Below are 21,458 nucleotides of genomic sequence, written 5' to 3' on the forward strand. Positions count from 1 at the left end.
CAAAGAGGATGAGAGAAGGACTAATGGCAGGGCAGAGAAAACAAGTAATAGAAACATATATACAAAGACAACAGAAAATAGCAGAGGCCCCAATCCCTGCAGACCTTGCAGCCTTTGGAGTGTGCTTCTGAGAGGTTGGCCTGTAGTTAACCCTGTGAACCACCAGGCTCTGCCCGCCATTACTTCTCTCCCATTCCGCTTATTTATTTCTCTATCGACCACTGGCCCTCTGTTGCCAGGGTGACCTTTGCACATTGGTATTGACATGGTGTGGAAAAGAGGATGGAGAGAGAAGTGAGGCAGGTGAACAGACGGGGGGGTTGGGGTGATCCGATGGCCGCATTGCAACATGTAAATAATCAACAGCTAAGGCAGCACAAAAAAGGAGAGATTAGCATACAGGCGGCTGCAGGATAAACAGAAACTCAGCCTATTTCAGAGTGTGAACTCAGTCCCTAATGGCTTGTTGAAACAGTACACAGCCGCCACGATTAGTCCATAGTGGTAAGACAATAAACTCAGCCCAGGGCAGGGTGTGAAGTGGAGTTGCTGGAGGAAACACCACATATAAAAGGTCACCCAAAAGACAAGATGTGTGTGTGTGCATGTGTGTGTGTATGTTAGTGTGTGAGGCGTTGGGGAGGTGATGGGTGGGTGGGTCAGAGAGAGAGAAAGATAAGAGAAAAGAAGGGGGAGGACACGTTGACTAAGCCTGTGACTGACAGCTGTCAAGAGAATGAGTCGACGGTTTGATTACCCACAACACAGTGAACACATGCATACAAACCGACGCATTCAAAAGTCAGAGACCCCGAGGGAGATCATTGACCCAGTGATTAGTTAGAGGGAGGGAGGTAAAACAGCCAACTGGGTATTCTTTTGTCTGTGGTAGAGTTCAAACCTTCTATCCTGCATCCACAAATACCCAGACTTTGTCATTAATTGAGTCGGAATCTGCCTCGAGTCGCTGCTTGTATTCAGAATTAGCTTATCTCTGCTCACATTTATCTGCGAAGAAAACACTGTGTCATCGTCGATTGATGTCTTATGCGTGAGTTTGGGATGATGACAGCAGTGAAAGATCTGTTTATACCCCCTGTCTGTGAAGGGATCATCAGAAATACCATTTAAAGTCTGAGCAGGGCCTTTGCTTTAGCGTGCGAGAGAAAGTGAGAGAAACAGGCCGACAGTGAGTGACAGCAGGAGAAACAGAGGAGGCTTGATTACCCTTATAATGACTAGTGTGGATTATTCAAAACCACCAAGATGAAACTCATGGACTCCTACTGAGCTTCAAATACCACTAGGCAGGCTTTAAATTAGCCTGCACCAGAGGAAAGCTTTCTGCCTCAAACTTCTTCTTTTCCTTCCTATCGTAAACTTTGTCCCTCCTGGAGTCCCGGCCGTTGACTCATGAGTCAATTTCGAGGTTGCTCATACAAGCCGCCCTTGCTCTCACATACATGTGAGCAAAAATTTCGAGGAAATCTTCTCCTCTGTAATGTATGCACATGAGTCATTCAGGGTCTCCACACGTACACACACACCCCACAAAGCAACCTCATCTTTAGGCAAGAAATTAAAAGGCCGCAAACCCACATAAACACAGGCATCTAATTTGCAGGGAAAATTATAGGGGGACCACTCAACTACTATAATCTGATTGGTCACTTTCCCTTCCCTCAGAACATAAACAAGAGTGTGGAAGTCCACTCCTCCAAGAGAGAAGTTGCATCATTTTTATCGTAAGACGAACTCATTCCCTGATTCTCCTGGGCCCCGAGAAAAGGAGAGCGAACAGCTTGTGTAGCTGGGAGCTGGGAGCTGTGGAGTGGAACACCTGAAATAGGGCCTGTTTCCTGAGGGAGGGGAGGAGGCGGAGGGTGATACAGCGCGACCCGCCTGCCTGCCAGAGGCTAGATTGGTGAGAGTGATCAGGTAACAACAAGCCTCTTCCAGACGGACAGAGACTGTGAGAGAAACAAGGCAACTGAGTGTGTTAGAGACGGGTGTGTACGTATGTGTGTGCAGGGGGGGAAGGGGTTCTCTAGTGCTGGAGAGCTGGCAAGCAAATGATTCCCAGAGGTCTCGGCTAGCAGCTCTGCTCCAGTCCAAACATGTCTGTCTGCTCTAAGGAGCGCAGCCAAGACAGCCAATGTGGCTGGCTACCACTGACGTCAGGAGACAGCAGATAGAGCCTTCTGGAACATCAGAGGCAAACAAAGGATAGCTTCTAGGCTTGTCTTTAAGTCTGCCACCTTCCTCTTCCTCCTGGGTTTCCACCTCGTTCCTTGCAAAGGCCTTCCACAAATTCCAGGCCTTCATAAAACGTATGGTCGTCTGTAGTGCTTTTCTACGAGGTGATGGGGAGAGTGGAGGGCCCAACTTTTGTTGTGTTACGGCAGACAGAGAGAAACCAGCCCATCATTGTTCTCTTTCTGATGCAGCAGCAGTGGTATGCAAAGAGAAGAGGAGCTCATGCCTGAAGAATAAGGTGTGTGTCTGCTTATAACGACATATTCTCAACAGAAACCGTGCGGGCATGATGTCAAAACACAGTCTACACAGGGGCACACAGGTGTTGATGAAGACATTACTCTTCTGTAACAACTGACGTCCACAGTCAGTGCCATCAACCATTTTGTTTTAGTTCTCAAGGTCCAGGATGTGGTATTTTGTTCGGCAGAAGGCTTTGGTTGCTATGCAGTGATGGGAGAGAATATGATACGGAGGAGTTGAAAAACATGGAGGAAAAAGAGGGGCGGATGGCATGAGAAAGGGAGGGAGCAAGGATCGTGAGTGGGGGGGTTGGGTGATGGGGGATGCGGGCGATGGGGGTAGGGTGTCAGAGTGGTGGTGCTGATGGTGGGTGATGAAATATTCAGTGAGAGTGTGCCTCTGGCTCCTTCATTCTTTTTTTTCTTTTTTTCTCTCTCGACATCTCTGGCTGACAGTTTTATTTATTGGGGTCCCTGTGGTTCAAGGAACTCATTTGCAGTCGTTCTTCCTTTGCACACTAAGCAAACTAAAGGAAAGAGATAAGGAGTGAGGAAGGAGGAGAGAGGCTGAGGGAGGGTTGAGAGGGACGGAGACGGGAGAGATAGAGCAGCACTGGCTGCACTGAGCCGACATTCATGAACAACTGAGCAGCTTTGTGCCGGAGAAAGGAGGTTAGAGGATTGGAGGGCAGGAAAGTGGAGAGAGGGAGGACTGGAGGGCAGGACAGGAGGGTGGAGAGAGGGAGGCCATGAAAGGAGGAAGACATCTTCTCCGGCCATGTTTTGGTTCCAGTGCTGCTCACCTGTCCAAGCGCTATAGGTGAAAGGTATGGTTCAAAGCTGCTTATTAACCCGCCTATCGACCTAAATGTTTGATCACACCAGGACACTATTGATAGTCTCTGTGCAAACACGCACCAGCTAAAGATGCAATAACAGGCCCTCAAAAGAGAAGGGGGGAAAATCAATGACTTGCATCATGCCCCAAATCCTAAAAGCAGCCAGGGGGCTCTTCAAAGAACCAATTCGAAAGATAGGCGTCTGTAATACTGCCTGACAGGAAACAGAGGGGGCTGTTCAGTGGGGACCAGCTGGCCATCCTTAAATTTGATCGGCTGAGTAAAATGAGAGATCAGAATGGCAAAGTTCAGGATGATCAGGTTCCTGCTAAAACGGCTCAACACACTCGCCACTGTGCCAACAACTGGTCAGCTACATTGAGCCAATTCACATGCACATACAAGCCCACCCAACCCCCCCACCAGCCCTTAATGCTTTAGATCTAATTCAAGACAAACAACAGCAAAGAAATCCTCACTCATTACTCGTCCGCCTGCTGCTCACGCTCCCCCCACTCCACTGAATGCTGATTAATACTATTTAATGAGGACTGTGTGTTGGTTGAGGAAGGCGTCAATTGGCGATGAACAGTTTCTGTAAAAATGTGTGGAAATATTATCTGCAGCGGCAAAAAGGAGGCCGAGGAAAAGGCGCCTCATCTGTTGGAGATAAAGTGAGTGAAAGAGGAGTGGGGCTCTAGTTTGACTGACCCAGGAAAGACGATAAGGAGAGTGGCGGTTAGTCCTGGCTGCAGCGAAGGCACAGAGAGTGCTGGCTTTTCTTGAGAAAACTTCCTCTTGCTTCTGTGTGTCCTTCCATTGGCTTAGTGGATCGAAATGGCTATTTTGACCCGTCTCTCCGTTTCAACAGTAGCATATGCCTAATTGAACTTCCATTATACTTGGTGGTGGCTATCAGACGTGATAATCCTGGCCTCCATCCTCCCACACAGAAGCCCCACTAGTCACGATGTCTGCTTCTTGAATCACAAAAGCTTAGCGTCACCAGGGAATGGAAGACAATGACGGTCACGACTCAAATGTGGAGATCCAGGACTGCTATGGTGAACGGGGGAATCACACAAAGACACACACATACGAGCAGATGCATATGCACAATAGGACAATGAAATCCCCTGCAAATACAGCTCTCCCTTAATTGCTGCAGAACACACCTTGATTCCCGACCTCCCCATCCCACTGTGCGTTTAAGCATCACAAAGGGGATTACACAGGTGCAAAAATACTGCCTGATCAGCTTATTAATGCAATTTTCAAGGCCAGTATTTACATGAGTGTGTGTGTGTGGGGGGGGGGCTGAAGACATTTGGATCAGAATTAGCCCCAGCCTGTTCAAGACAGGAATGGTGCAGCCTTACTCCACCTCGCCGTTCTGAGTAAGTGGGGGTGGTATTGTTGTTGTTCTACCATTATGCCAGCAGCAGGGGTATAGTCTCAGAGCTGGATCTGTGCAAGAGGGAGAGCTGGCATGGCAGGACAGAGACGCAGACGCGGTTGTGTTACACGTCACACTTCTGATTGCAGAACGCCGGCGTGTGTGATCTAAAAATCACACACTGGAGCAGCAGTGTGCCGGCTTGTTTGGTTCAGTGTAAAGAAACAAACCTGCCATAATGAGAGGGTCTCCTTCACAGCATTATAGGAGGGTCTGCATCTAAAAAGAGCTTTTGTCTTTTACTCCATTCACATTTGGATTTATACATCGTGCCAAACCGGTAGGCTCATAGATCATCACTCTAAAAAACAAAAAGCAAGGTCTCCGTCATTTAAGCTGTATGCGTACAAAATAAACTTCATCTCAATGACAGTGGGAAGGACAGGGACCTACAAACTATCTCAGTAATTTCTTAATTCTTTGCACTACCCAATCCTCAGTACCATTATTCTCCAGTGATTTCCAGTGTAGCGCCAATCCTGCTGAGTAATTATCATCTAGACAGTGTGATGTACAGCTTGGTCCATGTGCACAAAATTACACAAAATCGTCCCTTTCTAGTCATGAGCAACACACTTGGTCCTCTTTTGTCTTCCATTAGATTCTCCTCCTGTATTTCTGCAGTCGTGAGTTACCCAAGCATCTGCACTCATCCTCCACATTCCCCCCTGACATGCTACAGAATGACTTGTGCAAAGCTTTGCCCTTTCTTTCCCCCCCACCACCTGTCTGGCCCACTGTGGCAACCCCCCCCCCTCCCCTGAGGGAGGTAAAGCCGAAGAAGCGAGGTGAGGGTGACCCAGAGGTGACTCCCCACACATATTGTTAGATCCTACTACTTTGCATCTGTCTGCTTCTAGACACAATGACAAAACTGGCATATTTGAGCCAGGAAGATGAGGAGGAGGAGGAGGAGGAGTGGAGTGGGTGAGGACAGGAGGTGCTCGTCGGCAGCAGCGAGAAAAGTAGAGCAGATATGTAGCGGCGTATTCCTCAGGGACATATGGAATGGCAACATGCATGCTCCTCCCAAAGCAATCTGTGTTAGTGTTCAAGGCGAAATTTGTCAATCTGCAGCTCACGGAGCCTCGCTCCAGCTGGGCCGTGCATTGATTTAAAAACCCTGCGTGCACCGCTGTAGCTGCTCTCAATCGGGTATAGTGACGCCTATGGACGTATGGCAGATGAAAGGGGGATTGTAGGGGGAGAGCAAAACTTAAAGAGTGACCCTCCATCATTGTTGTGTGTTTCAGGGTTTGTCAGCTGAGCAGGTTTGCTTTAAGACAGGAACAAAGAGGTGGCTGCATGGGGGAAGGGCAATGGAGGGGGATGGTAAGGGGGATGCCTGCCTGCCTGGTTGGCTTTTATTCTAACATCAATGTGCATCAATGAGCAAATAGTCCCTGTGTGCTGAGAGGGAAATATAATCCTTCTCTTTCAGTCAAATGCCAAGATCAATACATGAAGGGCTGATGTCATAGCCTACATATGCCCAGAAACTGTGAATATTGCTTTCATTTCCCTTTCACCGCTTGTCTTGTAAGTGTGCATTCATTTTACTATTAGGATCAGACATTTTCTCATTCTCTGAGCAGGATCACAAATCCTTTCAATTCTGGTGTATGTGTGTGTGTGCGAGCATGACTGCACGAGTAAGCTGTACACACAACCTCTATTTAGCAGACAGAATGAGAAGAGCGCAGGCAACTGTATTTTGAAGGGCTGTCAGAAGGCAGTGGCTTAATACAGCTTAGATGTCATGAAAAAAAAAGTCTAGTGAGATACCAGAGGCAGAATTAAGGCAAGTCAGGATTGTCCTTGCTAAAGAAGCCAGCCATCACGGTCAAAAGGGGAAGCAGAAAGCCAGACTTTGCAAACCACAGCACATTTAAATTATAGGGCCCTGGCAGAGCTGCTAAGCAGAAACAAGAGGGTGAGACGGAGGAAAGGGGGAGACGGAGCAAAGGAGTTGCACCGTCAATTTCCATAAAACGTTCTCTATCTAACTTGTTCCACAAAAGTCTGAAACGGCACTGGGAGCTGTCATGTGCTGCCTTGCTGCTTGGCTAGCAAGCTGCTCTAGCTGCAGACTCCTCCAGAGCCCTGTTAAAGGAGAGGGAGACACGATGCGACCCCCCCCCCCCCTCAGCCTTCCACGAACTCACTTCCTGGGAGTACACCCGATCTGGAAGTCAGACCTCGCATGACCGAAATATGCAGAGACTCCGGGAGTTAAACGAGCTCCACTTGCTTGTATGCACTTCTTCTCAGGCTACAACAACTAACAGCCACCCCAAATCTCCCCGAGGCTATTTTGGGGTGTATGGGCATATCCGTTTTCATGTCAGACACTTTTAAGAGCTAAGTGCATTGATTGATTCTTGATAGCCCCAGAGTTAGGAGTGGGGTAGAGAGGAAATGAGGGAAAGCTTTTGTGTTCCTATTTTCTAATCTTACTCAGATCCGTAATCTCCCCACAATCTATATCTTTCAATTCCACTTCATGAATTATAAAGAGGAATCAATTTCGCTGGATAAAAACACACTAAAGCAGATTTATGCCTTTATTTTAACCTTTTTTACTCTGATATCAGTCCATGCATGTGCACTTCACTCTTTCCATCCCCGCTGCATGACCAACATTAATATCACAATAAACACGCAGGCCACAGTGAAGTAGGGTGGGCAATTCATGAGAAAAAACACAGGCGTATAACTCAAACACTAGCCAGAAAGATGTGGAGTTTTTTTTGGGGGGGGGGGGGGGGGGACTGAGAGGAGACATGGGAAGCAAGGCAGAGTGAAAAATCTTCTCCTCTGGGTCGCCAGTTGAATTATCGTCCACCTCTGGGTGAAAATGACGGTCACTCATGGCTGCCCGGCATAGGCGTACCACATGATGGGCACAGCTTCCTTCAAGCCCACTACCACTCTGACACACACACACACACACACACACACACACACACACACACACACACACACACACACACACAACCACCTACACGCTCAGTCATCTGCTGTCAGTGCGACAAGATGCATGCTGAGTTCACACACACACACACACACTCACACAGGGCCAGGATATCCACCATTAGATTATCAGCAGGGAATGAAGCCGTACCAAACCACGCTCCACTATCTCAAAACAGACCACTTCCTTCTGATAAAGACCAGAAATGACCGCTGACACACGTAACTCCTTATATCAGCATCCAGTTTCACCATTTTGCTCTGTTTTGACATCAGTCAGTTACGTACATCGCCGTGTTACCAAACACTACAAAAGGAAGTGGATCTGACTCAGTCAGCTGCACAGTGGTTCATACGTCACACTCTAGTCTGTGTGCATTCAGACTTATCGTCTCTCTCCTCTGCGGCCAATCTCCCAGCACGAGAGATCTGCCTCTTTTTTTTGCCTTTACTCTCACTATTGATCATTTTGGTGAGTCACGCCACATTGACTCAAATGCATACCGCGTTTCACTCGGCCTAAAGAGCTGTTTCACTGTAAATCAGGGTGTACGCCTTTCTCAGCCTGTGCACGCAAGGCTTCCAGGAACCCAGTGCTAGCACAGAGCGAGAGGGCTGTCATCTGATGATCCAGCACTCTGTTTATGAGTTAGTGAGACCACACTCCAGTCTCCATGTAACCACAGCACACTTCCTGGAAACTTGACTGTCCGTGTGTGTATGTGTATGTGTGAGTGTGTGCATATATGTGTATGTGTATTAGATGTTGAAACACAGGAGGGCAGAGAGATTACAGGTAAAGATATAAACAGAAAGGTGGAAGTGAGTGTTATGTGCTCATCCTCTCAGCATCTCACGAATAAGCCCTGGTGTTCACCCTGGCTTCCTGCAGCGTCGTGCACCCCCCACCCCCACACACACACTATCACAGATGTTACTAGGATACGGGAGGGTGTTGCTGCTTATTATACCCCAACAGCTCACACTGGATGTCGAGCTTGGCTTGGCTTGTTTAAGAGGCCGAGATTAAACAAGCAAAGAGGCTTGTGCTTGTGCAGCCGGCTCATCTCATCCCACTCTGTCATCGCTGGCTGTTGCTCTGCACTTGACCAAAGCTGAAACCTCCCATATCCCCACATGCAAACACAGAGAAATGAGTCCACGGCTCTGCAGGATACTGACTTTGCGGCATCCAAATTATTTCAGGGTCAACACAGAGAAACGGCCTCAGACTCTTACCTGAGTTTCTGTTAAGCTCTCCAAGGCTTGCATTACGGACTGTTCTGGTCTTGATGCTTGCGACTGCACAGAAAGAAGAAGACAATTTGGAATGATTAGTTTTAATTGACTCCATGGAGCACACACCGATTATTAAAAGCAATTTTAATGCAAAAGAAAAAGGATTAGCAATTCTTATAATCAGTGTTTTTATTTAATATTCCACATAGACTCAAATGAGATCACACTCAGGAGGCCCTTACCATTAATCCTGCTTCAACAGTTGGTACAAGCGTTAACTTGCTCCCATCAGATATGCCAAGATCCTGGAGTTTGCCTGAACTTAGGCGCCTGCAGGGTTCAACAAGAGAACAAGATAATTAGACTGTGCTGACAATATCTTCTCTCCTCAGACACACAAACAGCCTTCAGCCGGGGGGAGGGGAGGGGGGCAGACACACTTCCAAACTAGTTTGAAAAAGAGCCGTGGGTGAAAAGCTCCATGAAAGAGACGTATTGATTTGGCTGTCATATTTCAATTTCGAGTATAGTGGAGCTTGACAATCGCTTGCAGTGGATAGTTGGCACCGCTGCCACTTGCCTAAGTGGAGGTAAGAGTTTTCTTTGAGCTGCACAAAAATCTCCATGCCGAAACCCAGACCACCGTCCTTTTTACTAGTTGTAATAAAGCTGCGCAGCAATGAGCTGTTACTGACCTCGCAGGCCCACTGATGTCCGTAGACACTTGGAACATTATGACAGCTGTTTCTACAATTCTATTCTAAAGAAGGTGATATGCTATACCTTTACAGGGCTTCACTAGTTAATGTCTGCTGCAGAGCATGAGCGTATCTGTTCCGCAGCAAGGAAACGCTTTAATATTGCAGGTCAAGATGCACTTAAACCACTCACATCCAGGTGTGGCGACTCTTCAACCCCCGACGGCGTCACTGGAGAGTGTTAGGGCCGGCCTGCTGCACGGGCATGACCCAAATCTGAACGCGGATGAACAAAGGCCTTGAGCCGCGACTTGCTGCAGGTCTACAGTTTGAGGCGCATGGGGGGGGGGGGGATTAAATAGGGGGTTTCGGGTTTTAAAGGATGATGTGATTTATTGGGTGATTACAGTGGGTGGGTGGGAGGGGAGCTGAAAAACAATGCTGACCCTTTGCATATACGAACCCCTCCTTCACTCTTCTGCATAACACCACCTGCACCATTGTTGGCCCATTTAACCTGAGCCTTATTCATTGGGGGAAATCACTGAATGCTGCAGATTTGGTTAAGTTTTAAATAATAAAAAGGGTCTTAACTCATCCCTTGCCCATGCATCTCTGTGCCATTACAGAAGCGTTTCCCGAGTGCTTAAAGGAAACAGGTCAGTGAATACCTCACACCACCCAGAAACCATTCAGGAGTTCTATCTGCTTCCACACTCCACACTCCAGTATCATGCTGGGGGTGAGCCATATGCCTGCAGCAGCAGAGTAAATAAATTACAGTGCTACCAAGTCTGCGTGCTACTTTCCTCATCAATGTTTAACGTTGTATGATTGGCACAGCATTAGCAAATCAGTCAGGCTTCGGTATTTATATTGGAGGAGGGACCGGATCGATGCGAGTCTGCAGATCGCCTGGTCAATACTGTTCCAGTGACCGCTGCGTCCCCCTATGCGTAATTCCAATACAGTGGTCAGTGGTTTCCTTGAATGTATTGATGGCCAACGCAGCCAAGGTTGTGTCTGCAGCCGCCGAGCGCTCGGGCACGAATACATAAATACAAAGTAGGGATTCGAACATATGTTACCTTAACTAGGGTTTATTCTCGTTTTTGGGGGGTCTGCGTAATAACCCGGACATTACGCTCTAGGGTGCCGGGAGTCTCACACAAGCGCAAAGCATAATTAGAACGAGTATTTCCCATAAATAGACAGGATACCGCACTTCCAGTTCACTCTCCCCCCTCATGCTGCTATGGGGTTTACTCACGTTTCTTTGTGCAGCAGCGCGAGTCTCTCTTTCGGTACTTTGAGCCTCTGCGACAGCCTCCTCTTCAGTCCATCCACGGTCTCCTCCAGGGGCAGGGAGAGCTCGAAGCGTGTGCCGGTGGTGGACTGGATGTAGAGATTCATGGAGGGCTCGGTCGGGACGGCCTCGCAGGACGAAGCCCCGCGACTGGTGCAGCTCCGGGCGCTGGGATGCTGGTCCATCCGATAACCTGTGGTCAGAGAGGAGGGTAGGGGGGGGACGAGCAGAGCCGGGGAGGAAGAGTGTGAAGTCAGATGTGGGGGGGTAGTGGTGGAGCAAGGTCCGGCGCTTCGGCTTCGGTCCCTTGTTGGGCAGCGGTCAGAGAGCCTGGCTCTGTGGGTCTCGGTGCCGTCTTCCTCTCGCTGTCCGAGAGTCAGAATACAAGCCGCTCCGTCTCCTCTGCGGTCGATATATCATGAGAACATCCCCCTCAGGAAAGTCAACTACGCACGGACTCGCTTTTCTCTTCGTCTGATCTCTCTCTCTCTTTGTTGCCTTTGCCCCAGCGCACCAAGCCAAGAGTCCTCCTGAATGCTACATAGATGCGCAAACGCCAGGCAGGAACGCGTCAGCTAAAAGCGCCGAGTACGCACAGTTACGCACGCAATTATCTTTAAAAAAACTAAACCCGTGGAAAATACAAAACTACAGAAGTTCCTCGGTGTTCTGTCGACAGGCGTTCATCGGCTTCAGAAGATTGAACACGCGCTCCGTTCTCAGCAGAGCCTCACTCGGCTGTGGTGGTGAAAGGCTCTCCTGTGCTGCGCGCTAGTACGCACGGTGGCTGCGCTGGAAATATCGACAATGAACATTGTCACAAAGTATCCCCCCCCCACTTCCAGCATCCATAAAGACACGCCCACAGCCCCCGAAACGGCAAGGCCAATCATGGGAGGCCTCTATCAGGACGCTGCTGCGCTCGTCCAATGGGAGCGCCGGCCCAACACCCACGTGGAGGGCAGGCGAGTTTAAGCCATTCATAATAAATTACAGCATAGAACAAAATACGTGTCCTTATGGCACAGAGGGTCTCTGCACGGGTTGAGGAGGACACGATTAGAACCCACTGTTTACCAGTCTCGCTGCCACTAACTCACCTATTATTAGCCAGTAATTGCATATATTTACCGAGTATGTTAATTAGATATTTGATTGAAGTTATTTGATTTGATTTGAAGAAAACCAACTGTCTATGTTGCATGTTTATTTCATTTGAGCCAAGGTTGATATCTTCTGACTCACACAAACAGTTTCCATCCGTTCCAGGTCTTAATCGAATGTATTTAAGGGCCCAAATAACATCCATTATAATTAACAAATAAATAAATACAGGAGTAACGATGTGATTCAATCTTTAATTAATCTATGACTGATGTATTATTTTTGATCTGACTCATGTGATACTGTAAATCAATGAGAGTTTCCATGTTTTGATCAGGCGTCACTGCCTCTTGTGTTACAGCACGCCGGTGTGGACACAGCTATTTTAAAGACTTGGCACACAGAGCAGGGGTTACACTCGTCACTGCTCAAATCCAAGTTATCAGATGGTTTCGCTAGCATTATTAGTGCTGACGCCATCCTCCACCTCCAACCCCTGACATCAGCAAAATACACACACCATTATAGTAATAGAATAAATGCAAATAAATGCCCTGGAATTAGGTATTCCTGAGAACTCACAGTGTGTACAGTGCACACACGCGACAGTGACCGAAAGAGAGGATGCAGTATCTGATGGAAAACTCTTGTATTTGACTTGGTTGTTTTCCCTGCATGCAAAAGTTGCTGCTCAAGTTTCCAGTTTGAGGAAATAAGGAAAAGGATGATGATCAAAACACTCCACACATTTTACCCAAAGAAGCAGATTCTCCCAACACCAGCAGGGCCTTTAAACTCTGAAAATAAGATACTCGGTCGCCACCTGGTGGGTAAAGCGTAACACTCTCCCAATCAAAACGTACAAGGGGATTCTTTCATTGTGTTGTAAGATTTTTCAGTTTATAACGATCATGTAACGGTCAGAAAATATTAATCCACTCGTTTATCCGTTGGGACGATTCACAAAGAAGTTTATAATTATATTAACATGACTGTCATTTCACTCCTGTATCATATTATAATGCTGTTATTGAGTTCGTTAAACAGACAGCATCAGCCTCAGATAAATATAATTTACAATAACACGGCCATTACTCCTGTCGTCAATACTGGCCTCATTAAGTTAATCATGGCTGCAGAGTTTACATGAAAGGTGCCTCATCCAATATCTCCACGACATGCTTTGATCGATCCCCGATGGACGACTCGTCCCAAATCAATTTTCTCACGCACCAACACAATATGGAGAACGTCAAACTTTTTCCCGAGCATCTCGTGATGAATACTTTCAGCCGGGTTTGTGATGTTGATGCGTACTCACCAATTATCGTGGCGAAAACTGTGAAGGCTCGCGCTGGACTGCGTTGTCTTCCAGTGTGTTCCCCCAGCTTTGGCATATAAAGTAAAACCAAGTCAGTAATACAAAAAAAAAAAAAAAAAACTCGTGTAAATCCAATCACTTGAAAAGTCCACGGGAGGTTTCTCAGTGTATTCTCTGCCAGGAGCCGTGCGTGTCCACCGTGCGTCGTTACGCACCACAGCTCGAGTCTTGTTCTGACCAATAAGAAGCTGCTGTTCTTTCCGGAGGTGCCTGCGCGCTCTGAGATGTGCGCGCACCGGTGTCTGTCTTGATACTGAGCCGGGAAGGTGAGACACCTCTTTACTGACTCGCCTCGGATATGGGTGGAGAGTAGTGCACTCGTTATGTCAGCATGCGATTTAAGGTGGTCCCTGCTCCAGTGTCCTCGAGGGGATCTGGTCCTGTGGGACAGAATGTGCCTGCGTAAAGCGACGGAACATAAATACACCTGAGTCACTGCCGGGGCTGTATGAGCCAAAGGAACATTTACTTTAGTAGAGACAAACTCCTCAATAGAAACAAAGAACAGTCAGCCCGTGCCATACCACCTTAAGATACCAGGGAAACGCGTGGTTTGGTGATATGAGGGGTGTTAACAGGCTTTTGACGACGTAGAGAAAAATGTCACCGGGCAACAGAGCAGGTAAACATGCTGCCTGGATACGAGGCCGCGCACAGCGATAAACAACAACTTCACTGGCACGTTTCGAGGAAATGCACACGCACCCGGGAATGACAAGGACATTTGTTAAAAAAAGAGATAAATAAAGTCACTTTACCTGTATATGAAATATCAACAGAGATGTTTGTATTGGTAAAATGTGGACAGTAATTAAAAAAATATGTAGAATCTTAAAACTAAGTACTAACGAAATCTGACAATATATATAATATACAAGTAGCTAATGCATAAAGTGTGCATCCAAATATTTACTGAGAATTAAGGATACAAAGTAAAACAACTAATTATATAAAATATTATCATATAATATGATGACTTATTTTACATTTACTTTTAATCCTAACATTAGCAATAACATTATTATAACAGTAACATGTAAACATATAGTACACCATAATTCATCACATTGTGACATTCTTATCTGCAAATGTTGTGGTGTTATATATTATAATTATGTTCAAAGACAAAAACCTGAATATGTACTGTACTTAACTATAGTACTCGAATAGGTGTACCCTGCACTACTGAATGTAGACCAGCTAAGTTAGGGCAGGCTATTGTATTTAAATCGATGTAGCACACATACATGATAAAATCATCACAATAAGGTTCAGCTCAAGGACAAAGAGAGATGTTGTACAATGATTCAGAGGGCGAGAGATCGGCCCGATGCTGCCTCGCAGTCAGCTCACATTCACCAGTCAAAAACTGTCCTTCCTCCCAGCCTGGAACAGCACAGTCTGATTACAGACACACATTCCTCCCTGGTGTGCAGCGGACGTTGTGCCCCACCAGCATATTATCATACTGTCTGCGAAATGAATCATCCTTGTGTGTGTGTGTGTGTGTGTGTGTGTGTGTGAGTGTGAGGGAGAGAGAGAGAGAGAGAGAGACAGAGACAGAGACAGAGTTAGAGAGCAGAGTGTATGTTCAAAAAGAAACACTGGCGTTATCTTTGTCAGAGTCAACGATCAGACAAAGGTGCCTGTCTTTGCCCAGCCCCAACAGCTCCCTCTGGCTCTTTATCTGTCCCCATCTCTTCACTTCTCTCTGGGAGATTTGCTGACTCAGCGGAACAAAGTGAAAGGAGTTGGTTAAACTCCCTCCTCCCCTTCAACCACGGCCCTTTGTTCCACTGGAACGCTACGCTTTTGAATCAGCTCGCTCTATGGCCTGTTTTGAGGCTCGTAAGGTTGGCAGGGGCACATTACGGGATCTGTGTGTGTGTATGTGTGTGTGTGTGTTTGAGAGAGAGAGAGAGAAACACGTTGGTTCAGAGGGGAAGCTAATGTGCATTGGTGTTCGTCACTGCAGCTGCCAGAGAGTCAAGTTCTTCTTCCAGCCACGAGACGGCTTGGCTGTGTTCGTCAGCAGGTTTGGCTGTGAACTCAGTCCAGGTCACGCAGAACACTCTGACCTTGTTTGCCTGAATTAGACTTTGTAGTGAACCGACAAATCCTTGTGTTTTGCGACACGAGTGCGACCCTCGGGACATGAAGTCTTGATCTTAACATTGTCTGGTAATGGGCAGTTTCTTTTTTTCAGTATTTGGGGTTGAGCCCTTCTTTCAGGATGTCATTTATATTAATCCCCAGTAGCTGGAACAGTGTGTTCCCTCATTCTATCTCAGCTAATGTGGCTTATCACATTGTGATTAAGTGTAAGAATCGTGTTAATGCACAAATTTATCATCAAGCTCTAAAAGCTGTAAAATGTTCTTCACTATGTGCTGCACAGTGCAGTAGGATGCACATGGATAAGCCTGTGATGGAGGATATGAGAGCGACCCCCGTATGCAGCCATCTACATGATCATGCATCACACACACTTCTGGGAAGAGTTTATTGACAGGGGAGGAAGGCCGTGTGGGCGGGTCGTAAACAGTTCACGTTGGATATCAGATTTGGTGGGACAGAGCAGCCTGTGTGTGTGTCAACAACTTTTCGGTATGTGTGTGTCCGTGCACCAGCAATGACGCGTGTGTTGCTGTGTGAGAAGCCTGAGTGTGTGTGGGGACATGTGTGGGCGTGTGTGGGTGGGTGGGTGAGCAGCATTCCTATCCATCAAAGTCACCAGCAGGCCGCCCTCTGCCTCGGGAGAAAAATGAACCATGCCCGACGCAACTCATCCCGCTGCTCTTGTTCTCCCTGCCGCCGTTTCCTCCTGATTCACACCCGAGTGGCCAGACACGCCTCGCCATCGCAATGCCACACTCCACAACTGTTACCACCGGAAGCTGACACATGAAAATACCTGCATTCCTCACATGATGATACAAAGCATACGAAATAATGCTGGGAAGACGAATCATACCTGGGACGTCTTCAGCTCTCTGGGAGATGCGAGGGAGGTTCTGACCGGGCTCAGTCATACAAACGTGCACAGACAATGTTTTTTGCAGATACATTCAAAGTGTGTGAGGGTCAGTTGTTGCTAAATACAGTGGCCCTGGGGGGGGAATCACGATGCAAACATGTTGGTACTGATGTGGTCCTAAAAGATTTGTGTGTGTCTCTAATCTGATTGGTAGCTGAGTATGACTTGTGACTGTAGACTCATGTTCACAATAACAGGGAAACATCTAGATTTAGAGAACATAAGGAACACATGAGACTATGAACAAAAGGGTTCACTATCAAAAATAAATAAAACAATTAAATTAATCCAGACTAAAAGTGTAAATGAAAAACTGTGAAAACTCAGCACAGAATTTCCCAATGACACTTTATTGCTGATCCTACATATTTTATTTTACTTTTCGAAAGCCTGTGTTTATTTTACAAACATGTTTTGCATTTGTCAATCAGGGCAGAGGCAGTTCAGTGTTTGGCTGTCACTTCGGCCTGGATGACACAGATGCACGTATTATGTGATCGTTCATGTATTGACACGTGATGACACTCTACGGGTATGATATGTGGCGAACATCAGTCAGTTATATGAATTTAATATATTCAATGAAACGCATGAAGACGTGAATGAGATCTGCCCATATGCCTCTGTGCAATCTGACACACACATGGATTATATCACAAAATAGATTGAAAGTAGAATTACCACACAGCGGTTGTATGTCTCTGCCAAACAGGGCAGTTTCAATCCACAAACATGAGGTCACTGTGACCTTGAACATTGACCATTTGGAAATCTAATCAATTAAGTTTTGAGTCCAAATGGAAATTTGTGCCAGATTTAAAAGAACATAAGTTTTGTGGGTTCCAGATTCTAGTCAGCTCATCCTTCAGTCCAAGTGAATGTTTGTGCCAAATGTCATTAAACTCCCTTATGGGTGTTCTTGATTCATTATGTCCACAAGAACACGAGGTCACAGTGACCTTGACGTTTGACCTTCAACCACTAAAATCTAATAAGTTCTTCTTTGAGTCCAAGTGAACTTTCTATTTTCTTTCCTGGGGCTAAGACATACAAATCCAACCACAAATACAGTTCAGAAGTGATGTAACCTTGAAGCTGCTGTTGGCTAGAAAGTTTATTTATGCTGACATAATACACCAATCAGCCAATATACATATCAGCCAGTAACCGGTTTAAGATTTTTCATCAGGATCCAATTTCTAACTATTGCCTGGGAAATTGGTGAAAATGTTTTTTCATATTAAAGACAGTGAAACAACATTCCAGGATTCGCCCATTTGTCCAGATCAGAGACACATTTCACTGGATTCTTTATTGGCCCATGTACAGTGTCTCCACTAAGTTTTGTGGAACCCTGCTTAGTAATTTTTTTGCGTAAACTTACACTCAAACAAGGGTGAAACATAACTCCTTTAGTTGGGGTGATCAAACTTAAACATTTATAATTTTACACAGAATAAAGACACATTTCTGAAGGGATTACGCAGTTCTGTGTAATTTTGCTCTGAACGTACATAATGTACCGCCATGCTTGAAGAAATCTGGTCATAGTAGCAGGACATGTGGTGTGGGATAATTGTAAAATGTTTGGATGGAGTTCAAATGCACCAAAGACCCAATGAGGTAAAAAGAGTCAGATAGTGGAGGGGTGATGAGTTGAATGGTAGTGGGATGGATTCCAGTTTGGACATGTCCTCTGAAGGAGCCCCGTTTGAAGTGCTCGACCGCTCGACCGCTCGACCGCTCGGCCTCACAGCACAGATGACGGGTGACTCATCTCCAGCTCTACGGCTTTACACACTAAAGCAGAGAACGTGCCGCGGAGAGTGTCAGAGCCCTGGCTTCAGAGAGAAAATGTGCCAAACGTGCAAAGACGGGACAAGAAAAGAAAGTGTCACTTCAGACTATTATTCAGTCACAGTCACAGCTTACAGTAACGTCTGAACATCCAAGCCAGGAACATTTCGACCAGACCCCCCCCCCCAATTTCTAGTATCGTGAGTCACGACATTCCCTGGACTACAATCCAGAAAAGTTTTGCTGGACAAGTTTTCACGAAGCCGACTGTTCGTGTTGCACATATTCCAAGCGTAGTTTTAACGACCGGCCCGTGAATTACAGCAACATCCTCCCGGGTACATAGTGTAAAGTACATGCATGTCATCTGTGAGAGAGTGAGTGAGTGATGACTCATCACAACAAACTCTATAGACTGAGGAACGCTCAAAGGCAAACTGGATACAGTCCAAACATTTCACAATCAAGCTGTATTCATTCTCTACGGATGACGAATGCATCATATTGCTGAGTGTGTACTGTGTGTGTGTTCCCAGCGATGATTAAAAATGTACTTTTTATCTTTTGTTTCACATTAGGACATTGTACTCATTATATCCTTAGTCACCACAGTCCCAGGTGGCAGGCCGAGTTCAGGACATGTACTTTGTGTGTAATAAGAAGCCATTTCTCATTTCTTGGTATGCTAACGCTTTGATACAACAGGGTGTTGGTCAGCGTGATTCTATCAACTGTATCACTTGTTACAGACAATGACAAACTATGTAATATATTTCCAGCAGCAAAGTTACACTCTAATTGTAGGTTTTACTCACGGACTAGTTTCTTTGGTTAAAGGAACATGAGAAGATTCATACCACACTTAAATATGGACACTGAACGTGAAACTAAAGTTAGGAAACAGCTACTTTAGCTTAGCATAAAGACTGAAGGCCGGAGGAAACAGATTTTCTCCCACAGCTCAACGATACGTTGTGTCTTGTTTGTGTAACCGAAACAAGTTTTTACCTTTTTGTAGATTTGGAGATAAGCTGTTTCCCTCTGTTGGACACCGGCCAGAGGCAGAGAACCATTTTCACCCCAATGTGTCCGTTCAAAATAACTAAACAGTAAATTGATTCATTTGCAGAGCTGCCAACTCTCACGCTTCCGCCGTGTGACACACGCTTTTGCATGTTTTCACTCACGCCACACATCCAATTTCTCACGCCAAAAAAAAACTGGATCTTTTAAGTGAAGCGCATGACTAAATCTATTTTAACTTGTTGACGAGACGAGACGAAAATGTTGGTGGTTGACTAAGTCACGATCATTTTTTAAAACATCATCGTATCAGGCCGTCATGAAGTACCAGGAGCGGGCGAGTGTGTGTGTGTGTGTGTGTGTGTGTGTGTGTGCCCCAGATAGCGCACCGGTCCCGAGGCTCCGCCCCCCGCCCCGCGCACTCGCTCAGAGACACAAGACCAGAGCTCCTTCACGTGACGGAGCTGGTCACTGACTCACCGGCTGCTCAGTGGAAACAGTGAAAACACAGAGTTTCTCTGGTCTCAGCTGATCAGAGCTCAGCGTCTTGATCAGAGCAGAAGCTGCAGTTGGTTTCTACCGAGCTGCAGTTTCTGTGTCCGCCTCCAGCCTGACCTGCTCTCACTTTTCGTTTAAATATTTCGCCAACTAAAATATATATTTTTAAGCTATTAGGCTGCAGCTATATGTTTTTATTTATTTAAAAATAGGGTACTTCTTATTTCATACATTTTCCACAAATACGGGGAGGACTCAAATAACCCTACAAAGGTCTGTGTTTAATTTATTTCAAAGTAGGCCGACACTTGCCTGTGTATTTTCTTCTCTTCATAAGCGTTTGGTTTTTCCTTTGTTGTAACAGGTAAAAATATCAATCAAATGTCAACAGTTTTCTTTATTGTTGTTCGATAATTTCATAAATGCAACAAACCATAGTTTAGTATAGTATAACTTTATATAAAACTTTATTAGCTTTGTTATCAAATATGTTTTGCGGCTCCAGACACATTTTATTTTGGGGAAGAGGGTCCATTGTGTTGCTTAAAAAGGCTACTGTTTAAGCACTTTATTTGTTGCACTTTTTTGTCTGATGGAAAGTGTGGTGGGAGGCGAACATAAATCATTAACTGCTCTTAAGAATACAATTATTTAAAATATAGGTTAGGTTTCAGTTCAGAATTAGTTGAAAACCATTGTAATCAAAATGTCAATCAACCTACCTTGGTCAAATCTTAAACAAAGGTCTATTAATTAGGCTATATTGTGGTCATTGAGGCACAACAATAGTTTTCTGGTTGAATGTTCAGCTCAAGGCTAGAAGGCCCTACAAGTCATGATCAGAGGAACATGAATCAGAAGAAGTTCAGGTATTGCACATCTTTAGCATACCACCCAAAAATCCACTAGAATGCAGGAAACAACATCTACTTAAACCAACATTTCCTGGGGGTGGACCTTCAGCTATGTCTTTGCGTCACAGAATGTAACCAATGTTGTCCATCTCCAGTCGGCCGCTCCTATCAACGACTTCGGGCCCCAAAGGCCACCAGAATGCAGCGAACAACATGGATACAACACCAAATTCCAACAATTCCCTGATATTTGAGCCACCAACGTGTGTGGCTGTGTGCGCGGCAAAATGTTGGTCACCCCCGACAAAATCTCACTCCAAGGTTTTTTGAAAAGTTGGCAGCTCTGCATTTGTAACAAACTATGGGATGGTTACTTGGAATGGTTTATTCCAGATGAACACATTTTGGAGCTTATCTGTCAAGGTTGAGAAAAAAACCACAAAAAAAACTATACTTTTCAGGATAATGGCGAAAAATAATCAGGCTAGAGGAGAAATCAAAAACGTATATTGTTCAGAAAATGATTTCCAATCATACTGTATGATATCATGTGATTAAAGTTGTTACAATGAAGTGAGAAAATGGCGTCATGTACTGAAGTAATAAATTAACTTTTGCAAACACCTACATGTATATATGGTATAAATTACCTTAGACGGATGTCATTATGAAGTTCCAATATTACAATATAATAAGTTAGCATTGTCTGGGCAGGGTACAATGCACATGATGTCCCTTTAAATGTAAAAGTGTTT

General features: G+C 45.7%; 1 protein-coding gene across 1 annotated transcript in view; it reads right to left on the reverse strand.

The window, feature by feature from the left end:
- midn (midnolin) overlaps positions 1-19,380 on the reverse strand; it is a 34,424-nt gene extending 15,044 nt beyond the window's left edge. The window contains exons 1-5 of the mRNA XM_053429821.1: positions 19,337-19,380; positions 13,435-13,874; positions 10,974-11,202; positions 9,248-9,335; positions 9,006-9,068 (exon numbers count right to left, since the gene is read on the reverse strand). Of these exons, the coding sequence (XP_053285796.1) occupies positions 9,006-9,068; positions 9,248-9,335; positions 10,974-11,202; positions 13,435-13,510 (456 nt within the window). The 5' untranslated portion in view covers positions 13,511-13,874; positions 19,337-19,380. The remainder of the gene's footprint in view (positions 1-9,005; positions 9,069-9,247; positions 9,336-10,973; positions 11,203-13,434; positions 13,875-19,336) is intronic.
- Positions 19,381-21,458: the final 2,078 nt, after the last annotated feature.

This window comes from Pleuronectes platessa, chromosome 9 (assembly GCF_947347685.1).
Source record: "Pleuronectes platessa chromosome 9, fPlePla1.1, whole genome shotgun sequence".
NCBI classification, from domain to species: Eukaryota; Metazoa; Chordata; class Actinopteri; order Pleuronectiformes; family Pleuronectidae; genus Pleuronectes; species Pleuronectes platessa.